This window comes from Pipistrellus hanaki (genome assembly GCF_964339955.1).
Source record: "Pipistrellus hanaki genome assembly, chromosome: 11".
Taxonomy (NCBI): Eukaryota; Metazoa; Chordata; class Mammalia; order Chiroptera; family Vespertilionidae; genus Pipistrellus; species Pipistrellus hanaki.
In genome coordinates, this window is record NC_140513.1 from 4,982,006 (window position 1) to 5,006,939 (window position 24,934).

The 24,934-nt window shown below is 62.8% G+C and overlaps 1 protein-coding gene across 1 annotated transcript in view; it reads left to right on the forward strand.

Moving 5' to 3' along the window:
- Positions 1–1,875: 1,875 nt before the first annotated feature.
- NIBAN2 (niban apoptosis regulator 2) overlaps positions 1,876–24,934 on the forward strand; it is a 49,378-nt gene continuing 26,319 nt past the window's right edge. The window contains exon 1 of the mRNA XM_084898348.1: positions 1,876–2,092. Coding sequence (XP_084754474.1) covers positions 2,038–2,092 — 55 coding nt within the window. The 5' untranslated portion in view covers positions 1,876–2,037. The remainder of the gene's footprint in view (positions 2,093–24,934) is intronic.

Here is a 24,934-nt window from a genome sequence, read left to right on the forward strand (position 1 = left end):
TCCAAAATCAATAAAGAAATATATTTATATATATAAAAAAAGAACTTACAATCTTCCCAGAATAAAGTAAAGCAATCCAATGCTTTGGTGCAGGAGGGGCCTCCCAGTGGCCCCCCACCGCGGCAGGGACCCCCTCTTCTCTTCCCTATAGGCGTCTTGGGCTAGTCGCAGGGTTCCAGGGTCTTACACGGACACTATTTTTAAAAATTGATTGATTGATTGATTGATTTGAGAGAAAGAGAGGGAGGAAGGCGGGGGAGAGAGAGACTAGCCGTGCTTTGTTGTTCCACTTATTTCTGCATTCACTGGTTGATTCTTGTATGTGCCCAGACCAGGGATCGAACTCACAACCTCGATGAATGGGGATGACACTCATCAACTGAGCTACCTGGCCAGGGCTTCACACTGACACTCTACCTAGCATGCCCCCTCCACGCCCACCTATTCGGAGTTTAAGTAAGGACTGCCATGTGCATATGATACAATATCATGTTTTAGAACAATTGGTGATTCTTCCAACAGAGAAGCTATGAGGAGGGCAGATAAGGCTTCCTGGCAGGGTGCCTGATCCATAAACGGTAGCTGTTCCCAGATCTTCACAGAGCAGCTTCCGAAGTGTCACCTCCTCAGAGAGGCCTTCCCAGACCACCTTTCTAGGTGGCACCCCCACACCTGCCACTCTGCCCCCTCATTGTTTTATTATCTTAATGAACACCGCTCTCTGAAACCATGCTATTTATTTCCTGTTCTCTCTCCAGCACGAGACGTAACCTCTGCGGGGCAGAGACCTGGATTACCTTGTTATACTGATGTATCGCCATCACCAGCCAGGTGTCCTCTGACACTCACAGGGGCTCCATATATCTTATCCTTTTAAAATCAACTTTATTCAAGCATTATTCACATACAGCAAAATGCATCATTCACATGTATAGGTTGAGTGTTGACTCCTGTATTATGACCATTACTCCCGTCAAGGCATAGACCATTTCCATCTTCCCCTAAAGCTCCCTTCTGATTTTTTTTTTTTTTTGCAATCACTTCCCCTGCACCCCATTCCTAGAGAATACAACTGGACGACTCTGGGGGTGCAGCCTAGGGGGTCTGAGTATCAGCAGCCAAAGAAGGCCTCCGTCACCCCCGCCCGTGATCTGGGAACCGCGGTGGGTAACCCCTCTGTCCACCGCGGCAAGTCCCAAGGTTGGGGTTGAAACACATTCCTCCTGTACCCGCGACCCACCCAACCCAGCCCCTCCAGGCCTGGCGCCCTCAGTCCACGCCTGCGGGCCCCTGGGTTTCGAACTGAGTCTTAGGAAAGAGCTATTATTGTTTCCATTCCTCCCTGGGCCGGTCCCACGGCCACCACCTCCCCAGGGCAGGACCCGCATGCCGAGCCCGAGGAATGTGCTCCCGCCGCCGGGACCGAGGACGGCTTTGAGCGCCCGCCCCTCCCCTCCCCGGCGGGCCTGCAGGACGGGCGGGCACACCCTCCCGGGGGTCGGACCCAGGCGGGGACTTCCCGGGCTCGGGCTCGGGCGGGCGGGGCTGGGGCCGGAGGGCAGGGTGCAGGGAAGAGGGGGCGCCCCCTCCCAGCCCCCCAATTCTCCCCCCGCCCCACCCCGTCCTCCTCGGCGGGGCTGCCTCCCGCTCGGGGCAGAGAGGGGGTGGCACCAGGGGACCCCCAGCCCCGTCTCCGTCCCCGGTGAGGCCGGGTCCCGCGCGCCCTCCGCGCCTCTCGGGTGGCCGTCCCCGATCAGCCCTTTGTCTCCGCCCGGGGCCGAGGAGGCGGGGCGGGGCCGGGGCGGCGCCTGGCGGGGCGGGGCGGGGCGGGCCGGGCTGGGCTGTCCCCGGCGACGCGGCGGAGCGGAGGGAGCGCGGGCAGAGCGGGGCCGCGGTGGAGCGGGGAGCGGGGAGCGGGAGCGGCGGGTCCGGGAGCAGCGGGAGCGGCAGCGGCAGCGGCAGCGGCTCATGGCGCCCGCGGCGTCCGCCTGAGCAGCGCGGGCGGCGGCGGCGGCGGCGGCGGCCGGGACCTTCGCGATGGGGGACGTGCTGTCCACGCACCTGGACGACGCGCGGCGCCAGCACATCGCAGGTGAGTCCGGCCCCGGGTCCGCCGGGTCCGCCCGGGTCCCTGGCCGCGCCCCGCACCGGCCACCCACCGCGCGGGGCTGGGGTCCGGAGGGCCGGGCCCGGGGCGGGCGGCCGTGGCTGGGACCGAGGCCCTCGCCCAAGCGGGTCTCCCCCACGTCTGGGTGCCCCTCCCCAACCTCTTCGGAGCTCCTCCTTCTCCCCCCGAGAGGACTGGACCCCTCTCCCCGCTAAGGGGGCCCCCTTGGAGCCGGTCCCGTCGGATCCCCCAGAACACCACCCCAATGGAGCAATGGGGGTGTGTGTCCTATTTCCTCCCCTATTTCCTCCCCCAGCCCCCACCTCGGATCTCCCGCCCGGATCCCCCCAGGCCGCTCTGTCCCAGTCCCAGCTCCCCGGCCCGGCCCGGCCCGGCCCCAGGACACGTGGCTGAGACTCCCAGGGTTGAGCCCATAAATGCCGGGACTGAGCCTGGGCAGGGGGCTGGGAATCGTTGGGGTGCGCAGGAGGGGCGGGTCAGAGCCCCATCCTGTGGCTCAGGGTGCTCCTGCTGTTCCCTGGGGGAAGCCTGTGATTGCAGCAGAGTCCGGGGTTCCTCCTCCCCAGCCCCAGAGAATGGAGGGAGGGGGACCTGGGAACCTCAGTTCTGGGGCGCACCTCCCGGCCGGTGAGGCTGCCTGGGTGGAACCCGGGGTTGGTTCCCACGTGAGTTCTCAGGCAGGCCTCTCAGGGTCCTGGCGCCTCGGTTTTCTCCTCTTGGAAATGGGGTGAATGGTTTCTTCCTTACTTCTGAGTTGTTGAGAGACTTAAGTGGGGTAACTTAGGTATCTTGCTTGGCACAGGGCCTGGCGCCCGTGCACAGGGTGCGGGTCCCTGGGGGTGCGGGGCAGCCATGGAAAGGGGAGACCATTCCTCCCCCCAGTATTTGCCTCTCCCTGTCCGTGGTGCCCGGAGCACTGCGTCTTTGCCCCGCAGAGAAGTTCCAACCACTGTGTTCTGCCCGGAGAACTGGGACCGGGTGGACCTTCACTCGGGGTCCCACCCCCTTCCGGGCTCAAAGCAGGGGCCGGGAAGGCTTGTCCGGTGGCTGTGGTCCGGGGCCCCCGGCCTAAGCTCCCCCTTTGTGCCGGAATCTGGGGCTGGGCCCGAGACAGGGTGATGTCGAAGTGAGTCAGATCCTCTGCCGCCGGGACCAGCAGGGGGTTAAGTCCTGGAACTCTGCTTGGAGGACTCGGACTCGGGAGGGGGAGGCGGGGCCGAGCCTTCCTGGCCCCTCCCTGGCGGCGGCCGCCTCCTGGGGCTCTGCAACAGGCCGTCCATTCACGGCCTCCTGTGGGGGCCCCTCGCCCGGCTCGGTGGGTGTGCCTCGCTTTCTCCAGTGGGGTTTTTCCTCTCCCCACGCCCGCCCCGGCCCTCCCCTCCTCCCACCTCCCGGGCGAGGACTGCCAGCACCCGCCCGCCCCCCTGCCGGGCACGGGGAGGAGGCGGAGACCACAGAAGGTGAAGTGTCCGGCCGGACAGGGTTGGTTTGTTCTGTGGAGACCAGGCTGGGTGGCAGGGGGCTGTGCCCACTCAGGGCCGCCGGCCTCCCTCTTCCCAGCACTCCAGGGCTATTAATAACCCCCTTCAGATGCCCCGGATTCCTGGTCGGAGCTCACCTGGAGGGGCTCCTGCCGGGTGTGTGTGTGTGTGTGTGTGTGTGTGTGCCCGGTTGGACGGGAGGAAGCCGGCAGGCCTCCGGCCCCTCCCAGGGAAGTGCTCGGCCTTGGAGACCTGCTGGAGGGGAATGAGGGCATGCCTGCGCCACCCCCAGCGGTCCTGCACCTCCTCCCTCCACCAGAGAGCAGGGGGCACGCTCATGCCAGCCAGTTAACATTCCAGGGCCCTCCCTACCTGGGCCTGTTCCCCGCCCAGGAGAGCTGGGGCCGCCCCGTGGGAACGTCAGGGTTCGGACACCCCTGCCCACAGCGCCCCCTCCGCCCCCTCCGAGGCCTGCTGGGGTTCTGTGGCTTGGCCACCCACCCCAGGTGAGCGAGCAGGTGAGCAGGTGAATGCCAGCGGGCAAGTCCTGGCAGGGGTCAGGCGCGCTCCTGCCCACGGTGCTGTTTTGCTGTTTTGCTGTCACAGGCCCTTTCATCCTGGGATTTCAAAGCCTCTGGCAGGCAGGGGCTTGCTTGTTCTCTCACCGGCCCCGTGGGGCTGGGGCGGACGACTTCCTCCTGCCTTCCGGAGGCAGTTTGCGTGGAGGACAGAGCCCCGGCCCCGGAGCCGGAGGCCTGCGGCACCTGGGCAGCCACTCGCTCCGTCCGGGCCTCAGTTTCCCCAGTGGAGGACGGCGGAGGGGTGCTATCCGATGGCTGAAGTTCCTCCCAGCTCAGAGCCGAACAGTCCCGAATCTTCCCCACAAGTCGCCTCCAGACTTGAGCCAGCCCAGGGTCCTCACTGGCGTGTTAGCTGGCCGGACCTTGGCCCAGCATCTTAATCTCCATGCCCTTATCTGTAAAGTGGACTCAGAGTCCCTTCCTATGAAGTCCTATTGATTTAACGAGATAAGCAAGGTGAGACGCGCAGCCCGGTGGCTGGGCGTCGTCCGTGCTCACAAACACCTCTGATGGAGGCGGTCTCCCCGGCACTGGTTCTCTGGTGGGCCGGGGGGAGGGGGGGGGCAGGTGTGTGGAGCCGGAAGGGGGCAGTGGGAGCTGTGAGTCAGGTCCCATTTCTCTGAGGGCTGTGCCGTCCCGGGGTCAGGGTCTCTGGACTCAAGAATTCCCCGGGGTTTTCAGAAACCCTGACGCCTGGGCTCCTTCCATGCTGGCCCGGGTGTGAGATGACTCAGGTTATCTGGAGTGGGAGGGCGGTGTGGGGGCCCTACAGGAACCAGGAGGTGAAGGGTGGGGTTAGGCCCAGAGGACAGGCCTGGGACAAGAGCATGGAGGTGCTGGGTGGCCCCGGTCAGAGCCGTACAGGGATTCTTTGCGTGTGGCCTCAGCCACATAAACCTGCATGGAGCAGGTGAGGGAGTGAGCTCACCGTTGCTCAAGATGTGCAAGTAGGGGCCGGTGCTGCGCCTTTAGCAGAAAGCCAGGCCTTGCCTGGAGGGGCCTCTGCCTCTCGTACAGCCTTGAAGGACCCTCCCTGGCTCTAGAAACTCTGTTGACCAGGATGAGAAGGGGGGGCTGAGGAACCCCCTATACACACACACTCCCCCGAGAGGGCTGTGAGGGACTCTGCCCGCACCTGTGCCCCTCCCTCCCGCCAGGATCACCTTTCCCCTGGCTCATTCTTTTTCGAAAGAGCAGCTTTATGGAAACATAACTCACCTGCCAAACAATTCACCCACTTCAAGTGCACAGGTCAGTGTGTGTGTGTGTGTGTGTGTGTATTCAGAGTTGTGCAACCATCACCACAATCAGTTTTCAAACATTCTCATCACCCTGAAAGAAACTCGACCCCATTAGTAGTCATGCCCAGTTCCTCCAGTCCTTCCCACCTCTCTGCAGCCACTAGGACAAGTGGTCGGCAAACTGCGGCTCTTGGGCCCCCTGAGTGTGGCTCTTCCACAAAACACCACGTGCGGGCGCGCACGGACAGTGCGGCTTCGTGGCCCCCGCACAGAAGTCGGTTTTCGGCCTGGGCGAGTCTATTTTGAAGAAGGGGCGTTAGAACACTCCAGGGGCCGAAGAGCCGCATGGGGCTCAGCTTTGCCCGCCACTGCACTAGGAACACTGTGAAGTCGCAGAGGCATCGAACACGCGGTGTGGGAGTGTGAGGCAGAAAGCCCAACGCCCGCTCCCTCTCTACTCCTCCCTCCGATCCGCTCCCAGAAGAAGTCACTCCAGTGTGGCGTGCGCCGGCTGCAGCCTGTGGACGCACGCAGTCAGCTCTGGTTATGAAAAGAGTCCCATTATGTGCTGCTGTGGTTTGACTTTTTTTCGCTCAGTGTACTGTGAGCATCGTCAGGACACACACATCTGCTTCTTCCTCTGGGTGTCTCTCAGGGCAGGTGGGCTGTGTTACCCATCCTCTATACCGGACATTGGTTGTGTCCAGTGTGTGGCTGGTCATCAGAGGCTGCCCGAACCCTCACCCCGCACCCCCAGCCGGCCTCCGGTCACAGGCCTCCGGATGGAGCCCCGGGCCCCGTGTATTGACGCGCAGCCCCGAAAAGGCTGTTGCCAGGGGACACCCCTTCCGGCCGGTGCAGGTGTCTTGTTTGCTTATTGAGCGACACAATGAACGCCCGTTTCCAAATCGGTTTGAAAAACTCACCTCTCCGCTCTAGGAAGTGGCTGCAGGTCCCAGAAGCGAAGGGATGGGGGTGTCTGCTTTGGACGCCCTCTGCCCACGTGGGCGGCTGCCCAGCGGCTGCCCGGGCTCTGCAGAGAGACCCGGCGGCCCGAAGCAGTGCCCGGCTCCACCTGGGCTGCGGCCCTTCGCCACGGCCTGGGCCGGTCCCTGGGGTGAGACGTCTGGGGATTCTGCTCTGCTCTTGTGTCTCTTACATAATGTGCTTTTGTCGGGGTTGACCCTGCCCTCCCCTTTGTCCGGCCTCCACTCTGTCCTTTCTCACTGCTGAGGCCTCTGGCTTAGCCTGCTAGGAGCTGCCTTCTCCTCGCCCCTCCACCTTTCCCACGTCACCCCTCCACCTGTCCCACTTCACCCCTCCACCCTTCCCACTTCGCCCCTCCACCCTTCCCACGTCACCCCTCCACCTGTCCCACTTCACCCCTCCACCCTTCCCGTATGCACTGCCAAAGAGACCTTTCTAGACCCAAATTGGGCCACGGCCCTCCCTCCCTGCCTCTGAACAGTGAAGTTTAGACAAGAATAGGCGTCACTTGCCGTCCTGTGATAACCACTTTATTTATCTTTTTAATCTTCACCTGAGGAGTGAGGATATTTTTTCCATTGATTTTTAGAGCGAGTGGAAGGGAGGAGGACTTGAACCTGAGACCCTCTGGTGGCAGGCAGACACATTAACCATTGTGCCACACGGGCCAGGGCCCCACTCTGTTCTTTGGTGGCTCTCCCCTTTGGTGGCAGCTGCCCACGTGGCTGTTACACATTGCCGAGGCCACGGCCCACTTTGTGTCTTGCTTCTCCCGCTGAACGATGCACATATAGGTCATTGGAACCCCCAAAGGCTGCCTCTTGTGCCCCCCGAGGCCACCCCTACAGAAAGGCCTCCTTCCGAGCCCTCCCCCTCACGCTGGGCACCGCCATGCCTCCCAGGGACCAGACAGTTGGCTTCCAGGGCAAATTGAGTCACTGTGTTTGCTTCCTCCTTTTCTGCTCTGCTCAGCTCTCCTGCCGAGGACAGACTCCTCCTCTGCCTCCCCTGGCAGCCTACACCGATCTGGGCCTTTAGGGGGCTCCTTCCCGGGGGCTCCCGACACCTCTGAGCGGGGCAGAGGGCTCAGAGGGGCTGCCTGGGAGCGGGGACATGGACTGAGGACACTGACCTTTGGGGGTATGTGACCCCTTACTTGCTGCTTCCCCGGCTGGTTCCTTCAGGGACTCTGTTGGTATGTCTTCTGCCTGAGGATGGTGGCTGATGGAGGAGGGAGGGGCTGTATGAGTCTCTGTAAGATCAGTCACCCTTTAACTGAGCACTTACTATGTGCCAGGCCTTTGGATGCCGTTTACCTCTTGGATCCTCACCCTCTGCGCCCCTCCCCAACGTTTTACCGGTGGAGGCAGATCAAGCCAGTGGCAGGCCCAGGCCCAGGCCTGGGAGTCCGAGGCCTTAGCTGTTAAAACCACCCGGTTGGGCAGGGGGGCTTCATGGAAAAGGTCTTGACAGGAAGCAGGCATTGGGGAGCGGGGAGCTGGGGGGATGAGGGGCATGTGCTGAGGATGGGGGGAGCTGAGCGGGAACAGAGCTGTGTGTGTCAGAGGCTCCTGTAGGTTGCACAAGTCTATTCCTTCTGCCATTACTCATCCTGAGACTTAGTCCCTCCTCGGCCGGTCCTGCTCTCCCTCACGTCGCCCCCTCCTCCTCCGCGGGTGGAGCTCATGACTCACTTTGCCCTGGGTCTCCCTCGGGCAGCAGCATCCTGCGGGCTGCACGAATTCCTGAGCTGCTTTTCCCTTCCCCGCCCCGCCCCCTCCTGCAGGCCCTGCCTGGGAACGGAGGTTGCCGGCTAGTTCTAAGGAGTGATGAATGCAGATGCCTACCTCTGCCTCTGCCTCTACCCTCATCTCCCCTCACAGCAGCGTGCCCCCCTCCTGCAGAATCTCAGGCTCTGAGTCAGGAAGGCTGCCGTCCTCTGATCTCACAGATTTTAAAACTGGAAGAGCAGGAAGTGCCTACCTCTCCAGCGCACCTCGTTCCGCCCGCGGGGAGCTGCCCACCTTCGGAGACACACTGCCCCTGGCCCACTGCCCGCTGACACAGTGGATGGTGAGGGAGCGGAGCGGTGCGGGGCAAGGCTCGCCGTCAGACTGCTCGGGTTCGAGACCCAGCTCTGCCACTAGATTAAGGTGACCAGACGTCCCGCTTTTGGCGGGACAGTCCCGATTTCTAACAATTTGTCCCGGGTCCCGCGGAGTTTTAAAACAGCCCCGATTTTCCCAAAAAATCGTGGGATGCGGGACAAATTGTTAAAAACCGGGACTGTCCCGCCAAAAGCGGATGTCTGGTCACCTTACACTTAGATGGACCTGTGTTTTGGGACAAGTGGGTCCGCTTCGCTGAGCCTCTGCGTCCTCTGTGAGAGGGTGGCAGGGTCAAGAGCTGAGCGAGGAAGCACGGGGCTGGTGAGTGGTGAGAACAGTGGGTGGTAGTTGTTCTGATTGGCACTTCACTGAGGGCGCTGTGCCAGGTCTGTTCTGGGGCCTCGGGCACCCCAGCCCCTTTCCACGTGCCCTGGAGGTTGGCATGCCGCAGGTTGAGGAGCACCAGCCCGCGGCTCCGGACACCTCAGCCGTCAGTGGGTACCTGGAGGACGGCGCCCCAGGGGCCATGGTTACATCATCCACATCATCCAAACTGTGCCCCGCGCCGGACAGGACACAGGACAGATGAGTGACAGACAGATGGGAACACCCCCCCTTGCCTGGCCTAGTGTGCAGAACTAGACTTCGGGGTCTCCAGCCTGGTCCTGCCGACTCTGGACCAACCGCTGTGCCTCTCCCTGTCCTTTCTGTGCACCGGTGACCCGAAGACCAGTGTCTGCTCCTGGGAATTCTCTGCCCCTGAGCACCCTGCCCTCAGGGACCCGGGATGCCCTCCACAGGCAGGCGGGCGGGCGTGGGTGTGAGTTGAGGAGTGGGTTGAGTGAGTTGAGCTCTGGTCCCAGACACACTTTGTCCTTCTTTTATTCATTCAGTCAATGGTTACTGAGCACCTTTGTGTGCCAGGCTCTGTGCCAGGCACCAGGGCATGCTGATGCACACACGCCTGCATGGCCCCTGCCCTTCTTAGAGGTCAGACCTCCTCGGAAGGTGTGTGGGGGTGTGGCCTAGCGGGTGAGGGAGGGAGAGGGTGAAGTGGAGGGAGCCACAGTGGACCTGGGGGAGGAGGGGACTTCTCCCTGAGGGTCACGGGGAGGCCTCAGAGGTATTTCAGCGGAAGTGGCACAGGCAGGTGGGCTGTGTGTGAGCGGAGAGGAGAGGAGGACCGGGTGGTGAGCGGGGACCTGGGCCAGTGTGGATGGGGTGGGGCACAGTCAGGGGGAGATGGAACAAGCAGGCCTCCGTGGTGAGATGTGTGAGGCTGGGGAGATCAGTGTCTCCTCAGCCCTGTGGGGTTGGTTTATCAGGGCCGCCAGTGGTCCTCCTCTGCTCGCATTCCTCCTGGGACAGGAGGCTCATTCCCTTCCGGGGCAGCTCCGAGTGTGAGTCTCCTTCCCTTCCCCGGGCAGAGTGGGAGGAGGGCGAGGCCTGGGTTCTGAGGACCTAGTTTTGAGGTCTTGCCTCAACTACCCTGCTATTTGACAGGGCCTTTCCCCTTCCTGGGCCTCAGTTTGCTCACCTGTAAAGTGGGCACAAGGCAGCCCAGACCTGCCAGGTTGTAGGGATCGATGAGAGGATGTGGGCGGAGCTCTTTGGGCTTCGGAAGGCGTGGACTCCGTCATCATTAGCTATTACTGTTGTGCAGAGTCCAGGATAGGGCTGGCCGGGGAGCCCCTCCCCCCAGGGAGGTCAAAGTGCAGGGCCTGGGCCAGGGCTGGGTGCAGGGTCCACGTGCAGGGGCGGGGGCTCCGGGGGCAATGGGGCATCCCGGAGGGGCAGAGGAGAATGAACCGTGGTTTGCAAAGCGTGAACCCCACTTGCCCACCCACACCCACACATCTGTGGCCAGGCCAACCACAGCGGCTGCCCTTCCTCTGCACACCCCACGCAGCACAGAGCTGTTGGTGCCCCGCCATGTTTGTTAAGCCGGAATCTTCTAGAAGAGGAGTCCCTGAAGCAGGACACTGCTCATCCCCTGCTTCCCGCCACCTTCCAGGAGCCATATGGGTGCAGGCTGGAGGTGAAGAGTCCCAGGGCTGGTGCCAGGTGACCTTTGGCACGCCCTTCTTCCTCCCTGGCCTCACCTTGCCTTTCTGCACAATGGGCACAGGCAATGGGCACAGGACCCTCTCGAGTGCCCTCCTAGCTCCGGCTTCTTGGGAGCCGGTGGATCTCGGGCTGCGCTGAAGGCACGGCGCGGGTGCCCGGGAAATAGTCCCGGCGTGATGCCAGCTGGCTGGGGAAGGAAGAGCTGGCCCGCGGGCCTGAGAAGGTGGTGGGGCGGCGCCTCAGGGCTGAGCTCGGTGGTGGGTATGACGTGGTGGTGTGAGCACATGGGACGCAGGCCAGCCAGCCAGCTCCATCGGGCCGGGCGCAGTGTGGTTTGGTTACCGAGATAGCGGGTCTTTATGTTTTGCGACGTGTACACATTGGCGTTCAACACGTGGTCAGCCCGACTCAGAGGCAGCGTGTCTGACCTTGACGGGGAGGGAGGTGGCTGGCTCCTGCCACCGAGGAGCCCCGTGGCCTGCTACAGAGGCCTGTCCTCTGGGCCTCGGCGGCCAGTGAGATGGGAAGGTGCCCTACCCCGGCCGTGTGGGTGCTGGGAGGCCGATGTCCCCGCCACCCGGAAACGGAATTCCAGTGCGGGAAGCGGAGTTCCAGTGCGGGAAGCGGAGTTCCAGTGCGGGAAGCGGAGTTCCAGTGCGGGAAGCGGAGTTCCAGTGCGGGAAGCGGAGTTCCAGTGCGGGAAGCGGAGTTCCAGTGCGGGAAGCGGAGTTCCAGTGCGGGAAGCGGAGTTCCAGTGCGGGAAGCGGAGTTCCAGTGCGGCGGCTCTGGGAGGAGCTGGCCTCAGGGACTTTCGGGTGATGGGCCCTCCAGAGGGGAGGGAGCTGACAGTTGCACTTCCGTCTCTCGTTTTGTTTTGGGGGAATATTTTGGGGGGAGGGGCGTGGAGGAGGGAGAAAAGGAACAGAACTTAAGGTTTGGGAGCTGCCTGGACGGTTTGCGGGGTCTACTCCGCCCCGCTCGCCTGGCCGAGTTTGGAACCGGTCTGATGGGCACGTCTAGCCCAGACCCTGCTTCCTCCTTGCCCGGAAGGACCCTTTGCCGTCACCTGACCACCCTCCCCCCGTTCTGTAACGGAGGAAACCGAGGCTCAGGAGAGAAGGGGAGGCACCCAGGGCCTCGGGGGCTGCGGAAGGGGTCGGAACCGCTGCCAGCATGAAGCCCTTTCCGTTCCTGGGTCCCCTGCGCTCCCAGGGCCGGCCCCAGACAGCAGAGACGGCCGGGAGGCGTGAGCGCGGGGTGGGGCGGTGAGGGGTGTAATTTGGAGAGCCGAGTAAACAGCCCTCCGTGCGGGAGAGAAGGGCTCTGTGCTGCCTCACAGACAGGCCAGTGTCTGAGGACACGGCCAGGCCTGTCCGCCGCTGGCGAGGTGTCCTGGCAGATTCCGAAGAGCCAGAGCTCCGCTCCCCCACCCCCCACCCCCGCTCTAATGCTTCCAGGAAGGGGGAGGGGAGGGGGCGCCCGGCCCTCTGGGGTGGCCACTGCTCACCCCTCCAGGCTCAGCCAGCTCCTGGGCCTCCGCCCCGTCTCTGAAATGGGAGTGATCTGTCTCTCAAGGAGGGTGGTGGCGGGGTGAGGGGGGATGGAGGGGAGCGAGTGGTCGAACACTGGAGCCTTTCTCTCAGCCGGGACCTCAGACTCTTCACTTCTTTGTGGCCCGAGGCGGCAGCTCCCTGCGCAGCAGCGGGGTGACTTTCTCAGTGACCTGAGCCTGGGCCAGCTCCTGGGAGACCGGCCTCCCTCCACGCCGGGCGGGCAGGCGGGAGCGGCCCAGCTCAGCTTTCCTGTTTTCCTGTCCAGGTCGAGGCAGAATCTGAGAGGAGCGACTTCTGGGCCTGCCCCACAGCTGGGGGCTGGGCTGCCTGTCTGGTTGTGAGCCCCCGCCCTGCCCTGTCCCCCCTCACAGTGGCGCTCCCCCCCCACTGCTCTCATGCAGACCCCCTCCCTCCTCCCGGGAAGGCCGGCAAACTTCCTGTGTGATTAGGGGCAGAGCCCTGACCCCGCTCCCTCCCGCTCCCCCTCTCCTCTCCCCGCGTCCCCTGTGGCTCTGGGATCTGGCTCTGAATGGGAGCTCTGTCCCGCCTCCGCTCCGGGCCTCAGTTTCCCGGCTCAGGGAAGGGGCTGGATGACTGGAAAGCCCGCTGGGTGAAGCCCCAGCCCCCGGCCGGCCTGCAGGACCCACGGACTCGCCCTTACAGCCAAGGCACGCCTCCCTGGGCCCCACCCGCCGTCTGGGCCCTGGTGTGGCTGTGGTTCTAATTCTCCTCTAAGATGCGACACCATGAGCGCTCCGTCAGTGTGGCCGGTGTGGCATCGGGGGGGCAGAGCCACTCTGGCAGCTCGGCCCCTTTGGTCCCACTCCTTAGTGTCACGCTGCAGATGGGAATGGTGACACTTCACCGGGCTGTAAAGTTTGCAGGGCATGCTGGGTGTTTATCAGTTACACGTACGTGTATCTGACCCAGCGGTGGGCACGGTGAATGCCCAGCGATCGGTATAATTAACACCCACCGGCTCCGGAGCAGTGAGTGAGCGAGTCAGTGGCCTGGCCAGGTTTACATCCTCACAGCAGATAGGGACCCGGGGCTGTTTGGACGCAGGGCCTGGTGGTTGCAGAGTGTGGGCTGGGGGTTCAGAGGGGCGGGTGGGACAGGTGCTGCTCTGACTTCCCCTCTCCCTTCGGGAAGGAGTGGTCTGGGCCCCGTGGTGCCCAAGGACGCCCAGACCGAACCAGACCGCGCCGACCGCAGGCACGGAGCTCAGGTGGCCACACGGGACTTCCTTCCTCCCGGCCTGTGTGCCTCTCCGTCTGGCTTTGAGCCCTTTGTTCTTGTCCTGGAGCCCCGAGGGGAGGCCCAGGCTGGGGGAGGAAGGGCCCTGGGGCCTGGTTCCTGGTCCCTCTGCAGCTCCAGGGCCTACAGGACTGACGCCTGGTGTGACGGGCAGGAGACACTCACTGACTCACTGTCACAGAGGCACGAGTTTGACACCCAAATCCGGCTCCCGGCCCTGTCTGTAGAGTTCGAGGAGAGATGCGAGCAGCGGTGACAGCCGGTCACTAAGGAAGTTGTTATCAAAGGGCAAGTCCTTGTGACAAATGCCCCCCTCTGGAGCGCGCACGCTTGTGGGCCCGCGCAGAGCCCCGGCGGTGGTCACAGCAGCGCCTGCGGTCGGCTCCCCTGTCCCAGAGGAGGGGAAGGCTCCTGGTGGCCAAGGGACTGGTCCCGGGTCCTGAGTGGGCGGGAGAGCCAGCCCCAGTGCCTTCCTGCTTGGCACTCATTCCGTCAGGGAAAGGGCCTGTCTGGCCCCGTGCAGGGCCCGGTCTGTCAGTCACTCCTGGGCTTTAGGATGGCGAACACGGGCTCTGGGTCTGCAGAGCTGGGTTGCCGGTTTGGGGGGCAGGGCTTTGTCGTCCCTGAAATCCTTTCTTTGTGCTTCCTGAGGCAGAACTAGGGTCCAGAGGTCCCTCGAACGCTGCAGAAATGACGCTGAGGAGGGTGGTCTGGCCGGCCCCCCGGCAGGAGCAGCACCGGGAAGGGGGCTCAGAGCCCTGGTGAAGCTCCTGCCATGCCACACCCAGAACGTACCCCGGCGTGGCCGAGGGGTTACGTCACAGCGCTGGTTACAGCAAGAGGAAAAAAAAGGATGACCTTCCGTAGGTCATGTTCAGTGGCATCACACGTGGCCAGTAGGTGAAGGCGGAGTTCTGTTTGGCTGCAAATGTGTATGTCTGTACAGATGCAGGAAAAAATGCAGAAGGAAACTCATCGAAATACCAATAGACATACAGTATTTTCAGGGTGGTAGGATATGGATTGTTTGTTTTTCTTCGTTCTCCCTTGATTTCTTTTTCACGATAAATATATTAAAAACTTAAAAACCAGCCCCATTGACCGTATTTTGGGGAGAATTTTGACTCTTTTGTCTGACTCCAGGATCTAAGCCACTCTGGCCTGTGGGAACCCCAACTGGGTTGCAAAGGGCAGGCTTGGGAAAGAGGTAGAAAGCAGGGAAGATTCTGGAAAGAGGGGTGTTTGCGTTAGGTCTTGCAGGACAGGATGGATTTTGGCCATCACAGTCGGGGTACAGGCAGGTAGAGGGAGTGGCTTAGCGCAGACAGGGGCCTGTCCTTGGGGGAGGGGGGCGGGGGGCTGTGGCTAGAGAGAGGAGGGGGGCAGGAGCTCTGCCTGGGGTGGCCGTGAGTGCCAGGCAGAGGTGCCAGGGAGTGGGCAGAGGGACCAGGGAGCAGGCAACCTTTCTCGTCAGCGCTCATTGGCGGGGCTCTGAAGGGGACTTACCTGCGCTGCTGAGAGAAAGAACAGCAGCCGCATCCCTCAGTGCCCTGCCCCAGAGGGAGGCACCTGGCTGCGGGTGGATGAGACTATGGGTGGATTCCACAGTGTGGAGCCTCTGGCTGTGCCAGGCAGTGAGGGTCGGGGTGTGTGGGTTCTCGTCCAGCTGGGAGAGTCTGCGGCCCATCAGTCCGCCACCCTCAGGTACCCTGCTCACCGCTCCGGCCAGAACGTGGCCCCAGCCCCAGGGGACTGTGTGGCCACGGAGGGTGTGAGCGGCCGGAGGCTGGGCTGGCAGTCTGTGCTGGGCAGTGCTCAGGGCTTCCCCTCTGCCTGTCTTCACTGTGACCTCAGCTCTTCCCCATCAGCATGTGGGTGGGGCTGGCCATAGCGTGAGCTCTGAGCCAATGCCGCGTGCCTGGCCCCCCCTGGGAGACCCTGGGTGCAGGGTTCCCTCCTGAAGGAGCCCCGCTGCCTGGGCTCTGGTGACAGGGCGGGTGAGGCCGGTCTCTGCAGTGAGCTCCTCCCTCCCTCTCGGACCCTCAGTGGCTCCCACCGGCCAGCGCCCGCCAAAGGCCGGCCCTCCGTTCCTGGAGTTTGAGCTTTCAATGAGGAGCTTCCTCGGAACTCTCCTTGTTGTTACACGAATAATATCTAACGACCAAAATAAAATAAAGATAAACAAAATAAAGATAATAGGAAGAGCCCTGACCGGTTTGGCTCAGTGGATAGAGCGTCAGTCTGCGGACTGAAGGGTCCCAGGTTCGATTCCGTTCAAGGGCACGTACCTTGGTTGTGGGCACATCCCCAGTGGGCGTTGTGCAGGAGGCAGCTGATCGATGTCTCTCTCTCTTCGATGCTTCTAACTCTCTATCCCTCTCCTTTCCTCTCTGTAAAAAAAAAAATCAAAAAAAAAAAATCAATAATTAAAAAAAGATAATAGGAAGAAGGTGAACATTGCCAATAATCCTGCCACCCAGAAGGAATGACGTTCGGGCATTTTCCTGATGCAGAGTCAGCATTGGGGGTGGGCACCCACATAGGTGCTGGCCCCCTGATCGGCTGCAGAATGTTCCATTGTGTCCCAGTCGTAGGCACCGCAGCTTGCTCAGCCAGCACTCTCTCGCTGGGCACTTGAGCTGTTTGTGTTCTCCCTGCGGTAAACAGAGCTCTGTGGCTTACCCCATCCTTCCTACGGTTGGGAGCTTGCTCAATGCCCGCTCGTGTGTGGGGCTGCGGGTGCCCGTTGGGGAGGCAGCCATTGTCCTTGCCCTTCCAAGGACCCCGCACCAGGAGGACACACCCGCACGGCGCTCCGGTCCAGGTTGGAGGGGGCGGAATACGGGCACCTCGGAGCCGCAGTCACTCAGACTTGGAGGTCGGGGGAGGCTGTGGGAGGACTGGGTGTCTAGGCTAAAGGTTGAAGGAGGACAGGGTCATGGGCAGAGGGGCAGCTCTGCAGAGCCCAAAGCCCAGGTATTGGGGGACCAGGATTTCCCGGAAATCGGAGGTTTTGCCGGGGTTCTTGCTGGCCGTGGCGGAGGCTTCCCCGTGTGCGCAGCACTTCGGTCGTTGTTTCTTGGTGTCCACACACCGGTCCCTCTGTGGGGGCCACAGAAGCAGGGTGATGTGCCCCCCGTGAGAGCCGGCAGACCAGGCCTCTGCCTCTCAGCGTGGTTCCCCCGCCCCCCACCCTCACCCCCTGTGCCCGCACAGAGCGGGCAGAGAGGCTCAGTGCAGGGCCTGCCCGGCTCCGGTTTCTAGGCTCTGCAGGTGCTGTATCGTCTGACAGAATCTGCTGGAAGAGGAAAGTGAGGATCCGAGCTTAGGTGACAGCTCGGTTTGTGTGATGGGGTGGTGACCTTTTCCGCCGCTGATGTGTGTGACCTTGAGCTCGCTGGCCAGCTCCAGATCCGGCCCCCGCTGCGCAGGAAGCCTCCTGGGATTGGAGAGGCCCTGGCCGGGGCCACCCCTGCGGGCGGGCAAGGTCTGTCCCAGGCCTCGCTGGCTCTTCTCTTCTCTTCTCTTCTCTTCTCTTCTCTTCTCTTCTCTTCTCTTCTCTTCCTTTCTAAATACATTTTTCTTGATTTCAGAAAGGAATGGAGAGGGGAGATAGAAACATCAAGGATGAGAATCATCCCCGGCTGCCTCCTGCACGCCCCCTGCCTGTGCCCTGACCAGGAATCACACCATGACCTCCTGGTTCGTAGGTCGACACTCAACCCCTGAGCCACCTCAGCCAGGCCTGAGCCGGCCTGTCTCCAAACCCCATCCCCCCCCTGTGCCTGGAGATGCCTGGGGGACCGAGCGGAGGCTCTGGTGTAACCTCTCAGACAGGTGCTGTGTGCTGTGTGCTCCGAGCTGGGGATATAGCGTCAGTGAGACCAACAGGGTCCCTGCCCTCGTGGGGAAACAGGCACTTGTCAGTTCACTAGTAAAGCAGAGTTGTGCTGATGCTAATGGGGGGTTCTGACCTGCACGGAGGGAGGGGCGTTCAGTGCCCAGGGCGACAGGTGGAACTCGGAGCGATTTGGTGGAGCCTGGCGGCGGCTCTCCGGGCCTGCCCATATGGCCCTGGGGGGGGAGGGAACGCCGCCTGATGTCAGGGTCTGAGGGGGTCAGGGCCTGCAGGGTCCGGTGCGAGGAAGTCAGCGGCTTCACCGGACGGAGGAGGAGACGTGAGGGCCTTGCCCAGGGTCACCGGGGCAGTCCGTGCCCAGTGCTCTCAGCCCCGCCCCACCGCCTGGCGTCTGCCCCTGGCACCTGCATTGCTTCCGGGGGAGATAATGAGCCTGGCTCCACACACCCGCAAGAGACACCCCACCTTCCCGGGAAGCAGACACAGAGCTCCGGCCAGGTGCTGAGCGCTGTTTTTCAGGGAGCACAGCCAGGCAGGGGGCATGCGGGCACTGGAACCAGGAATGTGCGGCTGGCAGGGCCTCCGAGGGGGTTATGCTGGCACCTCCCCTCCTGGTCCCCGAGGAGACCTGCAGCTGGTGACCCAAGGGTGGGGCCGGGCCTGCGTGCTCTGCCGGCTCAGAGGGCACCGGAGGAGTCCTGTTATTTGAATAAACTTTCCATCTTCCATCTGCATAAAGCCTCCCCGTGCTCTGGGTCCCTGGCATTCCAGCCCCAGATTGGGTTTCACAAACACAGAGTGAATTTTCATATTGGCTCATCCGTCCTCCCTCCTTCCCTTCCCCCTCTCCCTAGGTCTCTCCCTCCACCCATTCTCCCCTCCCTGGCTTTGAAGAGGCAGGAACCCTCCCACCCCACCCCCACCTCACTTGCCTGCGGACCCAGGGAGCCAGCACTGCAGGCAGGGGTGTGTGTGGCCTGGACTGAGTGTCAAGAATGCTGACGTCAGAGGGCACTCGGCTAATGAGATGTGGGGGCTTGTCCTCCGGTTAGCCCTTCTCTGTTAGAACTGGGCCTCGGGGACTGGCACGTGTTAGTGACTGGCTCTCATTAGGACAGCAGCTGGTATTTATCCGGCTCTCACCACTGCCAGGCCGAGGGCCAAGCACTTCTCACCCTTTGTCTTCCTGACTCCTCCCAGCAGCGCTTGGAGGTGTGTCCTCTTCTCCCCATTTTGTAGATGAAGAAACTGAGGCTTGGAAGCCATGGACAGTAGCAGAGCCAGGTCTGCTGGTCCCCAAGTTTTTACCGTTTTTACTGTTAACCTCCCACCCGGGACAGGATCTTCGCTGCGGCCTCCTTGCGGATTGGCCCTCCAGCCTCCGCTTGCACACCTCCGGTGATGGGGAGCTCGCTACCTCCCACCCACCGGCCCCACCCTGGGCATCTTCGGTGGAAAGCCCTCTCTGCGGTTTTGTCTGTCTCGGGTGGGTCACTTGAGAACAGGCTCCAGTTTGGCTTTCCCAGGGGATTGGCCAACTCCTTTTGTTTGTGGAGAAGAGCGGAGGCCTTCCTTCTTTTCCTTAGCAGCTCCGACCTGGTCCTCAGCCCCTTAAGAAATCGTTCACCGAATACTGAGCGAGGTTGGTGTTGAAACCCTAGGGGGTTTTCATCGATCTGGATGTCTTAGTCAGTGTGATAAGAAAAAAAAAAAGGTATCACTACAAGGTTCCAAAAAGCCAGACGCACACGGTCCTGCCCTCGTGAAGTTCAGAGCACGTTTACCTCTGGCCTCCGCCTTGGCCTTGTCCGCCTGTGGGAAGTGGAGGCTCGGAGAGACAAGGAACCACCCACCTCCGACGCCATGGGGCAGATGGGGTTTGGTCACTGAGGTTTGGTGGCCCGCGGCGGCATGTGGCTTGTTGGGTGTTTGCTTTCAGGATCTTCACTTCTCTTGCCATTTTCCTGATCTTTCTGATTAATTAACCTTCAGGATTGAAACCCATGCATGTAGCTGCTGTTCTGGTTCTTCTTTGCTGGCATGAAACACAGGTCAGCCGCCTCTGTGCCCGTCCTGATGGCAGCAGCCTCTGTGCCCGTCCTGATGGCAGCAGCCGCAGGAGGAAGCTAGTGCACAGAGAACACCAGGCTTAGCGGCGGGCCAGTGGAGTGCGGAGCTGGGTGTGCTCTGTGTCTGGCTCCCCAGCCAGGGCTCTCTGGGGGCAGGAGGTCGGAATGAGCACGGGTGCCCAGTGCGAGGTGGTGGCCCTCCGGTGATCTTGCAGCTCGGGGAGTCTTCACCCGCCTCTGACCCTCCCTTTGATCCTCTCCCCATGACTGCATCGGCCTGGGTGTGGCTTTGCCGTGTCAGGGCCTGGTGCGGGACACCAGCCTGCGGAGCCGGCCTGAGACGTGCTCCCGAGAGCAGCAGTGGTGCCCTCCCGGCAGGCACAGCGCTGGCACCGGGAAGCTGTGGGGGGGCCAGTCTTGTCCTGGGCGGCGGACGCTGCGGGGGGGCCTTGGCACCCCTTCCGTCACCCTCCCAGCCTGGTCTGTGCTCCCAGAGAGCAGGGACGCCTGGGTTCTCGGCTCCAGAACAAGCCGCCAAGTGTAGGCTGTGGGTGCGGGGGGAAGAGAGGGCTTTTGTTTCCCTGTTTGTGTCTGGACGGGGTGGACTGCTTCCCGCAGGCGGCCTGGAGGTGCTGGCAAAGCGCAGGCCCCGGCCTGGGTCTTCTGTCTGCCTTGTTTCTGACGTTTCTCTGGGTCTGCACTCCAGCCACCCCCCATCCCCCTCCTCAGGCCTCTGAGCTCCACTTCCCTCCAGCCCCGGCTGCTGAGCTGAGCCGTGGTTAAATATTTGCCAGCTGAGGAGAGCTTTAAAAGTGGCTCTGTGAGAACTCCCGACCGGCTCCACCCGACCCGCCACCTCGCCCCCAAGCTGCCTTCGTGATGGGGAGGCCCGGCCAGCCTCTGCCCTGCTGAGCCCCCGCCCGGGCCCACGCGGCCTTCTGCACAGCCACGTTGGCATCTGAGACGGGATGAGCTCCCACGCATGCTGTTCACTCAGCATGTGCTTGCTGAGCGCCCACCTGGCTGGGCATGAGCCGGGTGCCAGGAGATGGTGGAGGGTCTGTCTCCGGGGCGGGGGGCGGGGGTAGGGGGGGGAGGATCAGACCAAAGGAGCCTTTCTCAGTGACACAGTGATTGCAGCTGGGAGGAGTGCCATGGGTGGTGGAGGCTGTGGAAGGAGGCGGTGGAGATAGGACTTGGGGTGGGGGGTTCCCCAGGTGGTGGCGTTTGAGCTTGGGGAGGAAGAGGTGACGTTTGCGCCTGGCCAGATGGAGGGGGCGGGCTCTGGGAGAGCATTCCAGCCTGAGACCCCCAAGACCAGAGCCTGCTTTCCTCTCTGGGCACTGAGTTCCCCCTGACTTCGTTCTCCCCATCCCCCCAGCCTCAGTCTCCCCACCTGTCCAATGGGGAGCTTGGACTTGACCTTAGCGGGCCCTTCTCAGGTCCAGGGGCCTGTGACCAGCCCCGGGGAGCTGCCCCCCGGTGGGGACTGTCCCAGTGAAGTCCATGTGGACTGGGCAGGCCCGGCGCTGGGATGGAGCAGGGGGCAGAGGGCCCTTCTCAGGTCCAGGGGCCTGTGACCAGCCCCGGGGAGCTGCCCTCCGGAGGGGACTGTCCCAGTGAAGTCCATGTGGACTGGGCAGGCCCGGCGCTGGGATGGAGCAGGGAGCAGGCTTCCCCTGGCTGACGTCACTTCACCTCTGAGCCTCAGAGGCCCATTTCAGAGAGGGTTTAATGATACATCCGGGCGAGGGTTAAAGGAAAGAATGCTGGCTCTCATTGTTAACAAGGGGAGCTGCCTTGTGCCTGGCATTGGGCTGTGTTACATGCATTAGCTCATGCCCCAGTTATTATTATAATTATATGCAAATGGGAATTGCAGAACATTGTGATGGGAGAGATGACATCTGGGCCGGGCCTTGGCGTCTGGCTGAGGTTTGGAACTGTGGGAAGAGGGCAGGGAGGCCCGCAGGGGCACGGCCCAGGCGGGTGCGTGGAGAGGGGCAGTACCCGAGTCGAGTAGGAGATGGGCGAGGAGGGGCGTGGGGAGGGAAGGCGGTTGAGATGGCAGTGGAGCCTGCACTCAGTTCAGTGTAATGCGTTTGTGGGCTGCAGTTTGCAGAGAACGCGGTGAAGGGGGAGGCCAGCGAGAGCCTTTGCAAAGTGCCCTGCGTGACGTCTCCTGCTGTGTGCACAGCCCTGGCGTCAGGTTCAGGCCCTGGTTTGGAGCGTTCTCCTTTTGACAGCCGGCTAGAGAAGCCTCTTGACCTTGGACAAGTCACTGGGCCTCAGGGCCTCCATTTCCTCAATGGGGTGATACCTGTACCCACCTCCTGGGGTGGGGTCAATATTTCCTAAACACCCTGCAGAGTGCTGGCCCCGAAGTGCCCCATGCCTCCGTTCTTCCCTCCGTCCACTGGGTGGTGACCGAACCTCCGTCCTCCCGGCCTGTGAGACCTGCCACTAAAGCCCCTCGCACGGAGGCGGCACGCGGTCAGATGCCGCCGTCAGTGGGCCCTGGCTGTGCTGTGGGCTGGTGTCCATGTGGGGAGAGGTTTTTCCTTGTTTGTGACTGGCCCCGGGGAGGGGTGACCTCACAGAGGGTCCCTTCGGGGCACCTGAGGCCGTCAGGAGGGAAACCTCGGGGTGGCAGCCGCCTTCCCGGGAAAAGGGACGGCATTGTGCACGTCCGGCCCTGGGAGCCGCCACGGCCCTGCGCTGGCGGGAGCCTCCTGTGGTGAGGAGGAATCTGTGGGCCCTGGGCTGGGCCGGAGCCTCCTGTGGTGAGGGGGAATCTGTGGGCCCTGGGCTGGGCCGGAGCCTCCTGTGGTGAGGGGGAATCTGTGGGCCCTGGGCTGGGCCGGAGCCTCCTGTGGTGAGGGGGAATCTGTGGGCCCTGGGCTGGGCCGGAGCCTCCTGTGGTGAGGGGGAACCTGTGGGCCCTGGGCTGGGCCGGAGCCTCCTGTGGTGAGGAGGAATCTGTGGGCCCTGGGCTGGGCCGGAGCCTCCTGTGGTGAGGGGGAATCTGTGGGCCCTGGGCTGGGCCGGAGCCTCCTGTGGTGAGGGGGAACCTGTGGGCCCTGGGCTGGGCCGGAGCCTCCTGTGGTGAGGAGGAATCTGTGGGCGTGTGGGGAGCCTCGTTGCTCAATGGGGGCGGTCTCGCTGCGGGGGGCGGCCTGGCTCTGGATCGGATCGCTGCCTCTGGCGTCCGGCTCTGGGCCGTCTTCCCATTCAGCTCCTCCTGTGCGCCAGGCCTTGTCCCAGATGGGGTGGGCACTGCCGGGGGCAGTCAGACAGGGGGCATGCCTTGACCAGCTAGGAGATCAGCAGGGGTTTGTGGGAGCCAGAGAAGCTCTGTGAGCAGGGGAGGTTGGGGCGGGGGGGGATCAGGTAGAGATTTGGAGGTTGTGGCAGGCAGAACCTGGGAGTGGCCTGGCTGGGGGCCAGGGACTATCAGAATGGTCTGGGCTGAGCTGGTTCCTGGCTAGGAAGCCTGCTTCAACCTGATTGCCTTGTGCTGTGGGGCAGGGCATGGGGGAGGGGGGGGTTGGGGGGTGGAAATCCTTTCGGGCCCCCCAGTAGGGTCCCCGGGACCTGCCATTGCTCTACACCCCTGGGTCTTCAGGGCACGCTCATGGGGTGACCTGACCAGTCCCTCGCTCCCCCCGGGTGCTGTTCTCTTCTGGACAGGGTCTGGCCCGGGGCGCAGCAGTGTCCCGCCGGCCTGGGTTTGGCTCTGCTGCTGGTTCAGGCTCTTCTCCTAGGCGGGCCGCCCAGCCCGGCCCTTGCTGGCCCGTGGAGCTGTCATTACCCCTCCACCGGCTCCCCCTGATTACGGGTCCCGAGCAAGAGCCGTGTCAGCCTTTCTGGCAGCGGCCACCCACAGCCAGTGCCGCCTGGAGCCCTGCTCCCCGGGGCTGGCGGTCTGGAATGGGGGGGAGACGGGTTTGCCTAAACTTGGGTGTAGCCTGCTGGACTGACTGTCTCGGGTGCATGCCGTCTGCAAGCTAAGCCGTCTGTCCCTAGAGAAGTCACTTGTCCTCTCTGAGCCTCCATGTCCTGCCCTGAAAGTGGGGACAGTGCATTCGAGAATGCATGCAAACATGTAGCACCGTCCTGGACACAGAGGAGGCGTGAAGAAACAGCTGCTGCTGCCATGTGTGAGCAGCCATAATGGGGAGTAGGTGGGGGGGAGATATCATGCAGGAAGGCCCTGGCTAAGCACTGGTGCCGGGCAAGCCGACCAGGGACCCTGGGAGAGTGTCGGCACCTCTAACCCTCAGGCTGTCCTGCTCCCCATGGTGGCTCTCTGAACAGCTGTGACCCAGGGAGCTGGCGGCCCTGCCCCTGTCTCTGCTCTTCCTTCAGCTCTGGGCTGGGTGGCTCTGCGGTGGGTGGGGTTGGGGTGCTGGGCTGTGTCCCCCACATTCCCTCCTTGGCCCTGGGAACCAGGCAGGCAGGTTCTGGGCCGCCCCGCCCTCCAGGGTTTCAGGTAAGCAAACCTCTCAGCCCTGAAACCGGGCTGGGCCTGTGGCGAGGCGTGGCCACTGGAGGGACCGGATGGGCCAGGAGCGGGCCTGGCACCGTGCCCGGAGCTGAGGCCAGACCAGGGCTGGGACCCACGTGAAGCCCCCAGGGCTGGCACAAGGCTGATGTGGTCTCGGGGAGAACTTCCTCTTTGCTCTGGCACCCCGTTATCAGCAGTGCGGGGGCAGGGGGAGGGGGAGGGGCTGGGCTCAGGTCCTGCTGTCCCTGGGAGGGGCTCACAGTAATCTGGGTCTCTGGTCTGAAACATTCCTCCGGTGTGACACCAGCTGGCCCCGTGCTGACTTGAGGATCTGGGGGGATGGCCCAGCTCAGAGACTAGCTCAGCGGTGGCACGTACACTCTGCAGGGAGTCACCTGTCTGGGCCCATTCTCCCAGGACCCTGCACTCCTCCCTCCCATTCCCAGCTCAGCAAGGGCTTTCTCTTCTCCGAGCCTCCGTTTCCCCGTGTGAACAACGGGCTCAGTACCCCTTCTGCTACCCCACCCCAGCGTCTCCGGGCAACTTCAGGCCCCCCTGGGCCTCCGGGTTCTTGCCCAGCCTCCACGCGATCTGAGAGCAGGAAGTAGCGTGATCCTTAACGCTGTCGGTTTGGAAAATCAGAGATTAATGTCCTTCCGGCTGCTTGGCTGCTGCTGGTGCCGGTCCCGGGGATGGGGGGACAGTGGCTGCTCGGCCTCTGTTTCAGGGGCTCCTCCGGGGTGAGAAGACCTTGGACAGGAACCCTTCCACGGAGTCTCCGTCGGCGCTGTGCTGTCTCCCGGCAGGGCAAGGGGCCTGCTCCCCCTCGGCCACCCAGCTTCCTGTCGCCCAGGCCTATACCGCCGTGCCATTCTGCAGAGACGGAAGCAGAGGCTCCGAGAGGGGAGATGCCGTGGCCAAAGCCACGTAGCTGGCAGGCGGCAGAGCTGGGGCTTCGATCCAGAGCTCAGGTGCCTGGAGGGGATGTGCCAGTCCTGCCCCTCACCCCCACCCCCTCCTGCCAGCCTGGGGGTGACGGACTGTGGTCAGCTCCCTCTCAGTGACTCACCCGCCGCTCAGAGGAGGTGGTCAGCTC